The sequence below is a fragment of the Sinocyclocheilus anshuiensis genome, unplaced genomic scaffold, assembly GCF_001515605.1.
Source record: "Sinocyclocheilus anshuiensis isolate Anshui unplaced genomic scaffold, SAMN03320099.WGS_v1.1 scaffold1950, whole genome shotgun sequence".
In the NCBI taxonomy this organism is placed as follows: Eukaryota; Metazoa; Chordata; class Actinopteri; order Cypriniformes; family Cyprinidae; genus Sinocyclocheilus; species Sinocyclocheilus anshuiensis.
Window position 1 is genome coordinate 70,194 of NW_015544259.1, and position 3,781 is coordinate 73,974.

General features: G+C 38.1%; 1 protein-coding gene across 1 annotated transcript in view; it reads left to right on the forward strand.

The window, feature by feature from the left end:
- The window catches only part of LOC107697992 (E3 ubiquitin-protein ligase MIB2-like), a 75,556-nt gene that overhangs the window by 43,822 nt on the left and 27,953 nt on the right, over window positions 1-3,781 (forward strand). The window contains exons 9-10 of the mRNA XM_016498898.1: window positions 2,028-2,190; window positions 3,195-3,328. Of these exons, the coding sequence (XP_016354384.1) occupies window positions 2,028-2,190; window positions 3,195-3,328 (297 nt within the window). The remainder of the gene's footprint in view (window positions 1-2,027; window positions 2,191-3,194; window positions 3,329-3,781) is intronic.

Sequence of the window (3,781 nt, forward strand, 5' to 3'; positions counted from 1 at the left end):
GGACGGACGGACGGACGGACGGACGGACGGACGGACAGATAGATAGACAGACAGACAGACAGAGACAGACAGATAGATGGACGGACAGATAGACAGACAGATAGACAGATAGACAGATAGATAGATAGATAGATAGATAGATAGATAGACGGACGGACGGACGGACGGACGGATAGATAGATAGATAGGTTTTAAACAGGAAGAGCAGCAGTTTTGAGAAAAGAAAATGCAAATGTTAAAAATAGAAATGCAGGACCATTGCCAAATCATGAGAGAATTACAACAAAAAATTAAAAAGTTCTTGCCAATTAAAAAGGCTTAATTCTGTCTATAAAGGATGTTTATAGACTTTTTAGTGATCTTTTCAAAGAGATAATATATGCAATCCAGTAATTGCCTTGATAGACTAGATACTAAAAATAAACAAAAAAAGTTGTGCCATATTTAATTTATTCTTTTATGAACAGCCAGTCAGTAACTAAACACATTTAACTTGTAAAATAAAAACCAATTCATATATGATTGTTTTAATTTATTATGTGTATTTAAATCTTTTAAATAGTATTTTTATAATTATTTTAAATTAGTATTTTTATGAATTAACTTTTTTTAAATGTATAATTAATTATAATTTTACCATTTATAATAAATTCAGTATTTCAAGTAGTTTAGGCAAGGAAGAGGTGAGGATCTAAATGCAGCAATAATTTAATGAACACAAAACAATAAAAAAAAAGGCAACAAAACAAGGAACTAAACCAAAACCACGCAACAGCTACACACAGAATGTATAGACAGCGACCGACGAACAAAGATTGAAACACAGGGGTATAAATACACAGGGTAACAAGAGGCTAATGAGTAACAGGTGAGACTAATGAATTACCATGGGAACAAATGAAGGTTACTAAGGAGACAAAGGCAACAGAGGAAACAGGAACTAAACAGAGGAAGACAGAACACAGGAACAATACATCAAAATAAGAGTCAATAACACAAAACAAGGGAACATGTAACAATTTGTTGAAGTTTGTAAAATTGGTGAGGACTACTGTAAATCAGGTATCATGACAGCACTGATTTAACACCTTGTCGTCTGATTTTTAGTTGTCCTCTAGCTAGGGCTGTGCGGTTTTTCAGATTTTTTTTATTAATTCTAATTTAATGTATTGCCACGATTCAATTTTTTTTATAAATTGAGGAATCTTGATTTTGAATAGAAATATTTCCAAACGTTAGAATTAGACATTTGGACAATATGACAATGATAACTGTAAAGAGAAAATAATTATCCAACTGCATGTCGGCGCACGTGATTAACCGCTCATGTGTGACGCGCTCATATGGTTAGGTGCTATTCACACTGAATGCGCTTTTGTGTTGACAAAGATGCGACGCAGGCAGTGGAAGAGGAAAAACATGCTAGAAGATGGGAGTTAGCTTCTGTTAACTTGAGCGCAGCGTTTTAAGACTGCAGTTTAATGCATGAGACGCAAGCGCAACAGTCAAACACGTCCATGTTTACAAAGAAAAAACAATGGAAAAGCAGCGCAAGCAAATAAAAAAACCTGTAACTACTGTATGTCTGATATTTCATGTTTGCATCATGGTGACAGGCTGAAAGCTGCTGTTGTTTTTACAGAACATTTACAGTCAATAATAGTCTACTGGTGTTATACCTTCAGTCATTTTTTGAATAACCTTGACTTTTGAGAATTTTAAAGCATTTTCCTCATATTATTTCTGAACATATAATATGTATAAGACAAGTTTGTGCTAGATATAGGTGTCATTAAGGCGTCTTTTCTGCAAAGATATTTAACAAGTGATTTGTTTAACATTTACATCATGTTTACAACTTCATGTGTGGTGCACTTGGAATAGAATTTTCTTTAACTAGAGGGTTAATAAAGAAAGTGTGTGCGTGTGTGTGTCTTGTCTGTCTGTCTGTCTTTGTGTGTGTCTGTCTGGCTCTGTGTGTGTGTGTGTGTGTGTGTGTGCGTGTGTGTGTCTGTGTGTGTTCTCAGGCTCTGGGTCAGGTCGGGAAGGTTTTGAAGGTGTATGCAGACGGTGACCTGCGCGTGGCGTTCGGAGGTCAGACGTGGACCTTTAACCCCGCGTGTCTCTCTGCGCAGCGTGGCGAGGTCGACGCCAATCTGATGACGGCTGAGAACTCCAGCGAATCAGGAAGTAAGAATTCACAGGAAGTAGCTCCTCACTGTCCGCCCAGCTCATAATTACACAATGATCACAGTCACTCACAGTCACAATTTTTACTGGACTTTCTCTTTAACTCTTTCACCGCCAAACACAGACATTTCCGGGTTTCCATGTTATACACTCGGGGACGCTATTACGGTTCTCCTGAAAGAGTTTAGAATCACTCGATCAAAAACACAGATGAGGAAGACGCAGAAACATGTGATCTCGTATGTAAGCATATGCATATGAAAAATAATGCGATTATCAACAATAAACAGCATATAAATGAAAACTGCCTAATGTTATAGAGTGAAATGTTGATCCACGAAGTGGTAAAGGACTGTGCAAGCTTAGGGAGTGCTGATGGAAGCCATCTACTGCACATTTGCTTTGATAATATTACTGAATATGATCCAGATGTAGTATTTGATAAAAAAATGCAATTTTCTCAGCTTTTTGCTCAAAATGTTGCTTTTTTTTAATGAAACCTACCTACATTCAAGTTTTGTCAAAAAAGAATGCTTGAAGCTAGAATAAAACAGATGTTTTGTTTAAAAGTAGATGCTCTCTTCTTTATTTTGATGTATTGCATGTTCAGATATTCATACAACAAAATATTCTGGTGGCCATGAAATTTTTGTGAAAATAGTCAAAAATGCTGGCAGTGGCTGGCAACTTTTTTCAAAAACGCTGGCGGGGAAAGAGTTAATGTAAAAGAGAAGATAAGCATGTCCTCTGTTCTCTTCCACACTGTCCTGCATGATACCAACGCTTGTTTTTCTCGTTTCAGCACCGTGTGTTTTTAGTGTATCTCTCTCTCTTTTTCTCTCCTTTACATGCTGTGCCAGTGCTGGACAGTTTGTGATGTTTGATGCATGGTGACATTTTGACTCATTCTGACTGGTTTATAGAGGGTTTAGAGCTGTAGGACTGTAACACTAAACCCTTCTCTGAACACAGAATGGAGATGTCTCTTTCTCACTGTCGTTCAGGTACGGTCATTTCAGTCCTGGAGAAGCTGCTCTCTCAGTCCACGGAGCAAGATCATCCAGGCCGGCTGGTTATCGAGGCGGCTCACGGGAATGCCGTTAAAGTGCGTGAACTGGTGCAGAAATACCCTGAGAAGGTTAGTGCCTCATAGTCTGATTTAGTGGAAAGAAACCGAATTTTGTTTGCATGGGTTGTCCTATGGGAGGGAATCTCCAGACGTTTCAAGTTATTTCTAGCTCTCTCTGTCTGAAGGGTTATAGCCTTTCCCTTTATAAACACACAGACCACTAGAGACGGCCTTACGCTGCCTAGCAGTGCTCAGCTCTTTATCTGCGTTTTCAAGGAAAAAGCATCCTCTCTGTAAGATACTGTACTAGAGACTACAGACGGCTGGTTAAAAAGACAGTTAATAAAGAACAGCTGTCCTCAGTGGGATCTTTTTCTGATTAAGCTGATCATAACTAGATAGTTTGGTAGACGTTAAAGGACTAATTCACGGGCCATTTGAGATAGAGATGAGTATGTTTCTTCATCAGATTTGGAGAAATGTAGCATTGCATCAGTGTCTCAGCAATGGATGCTCTGCAGT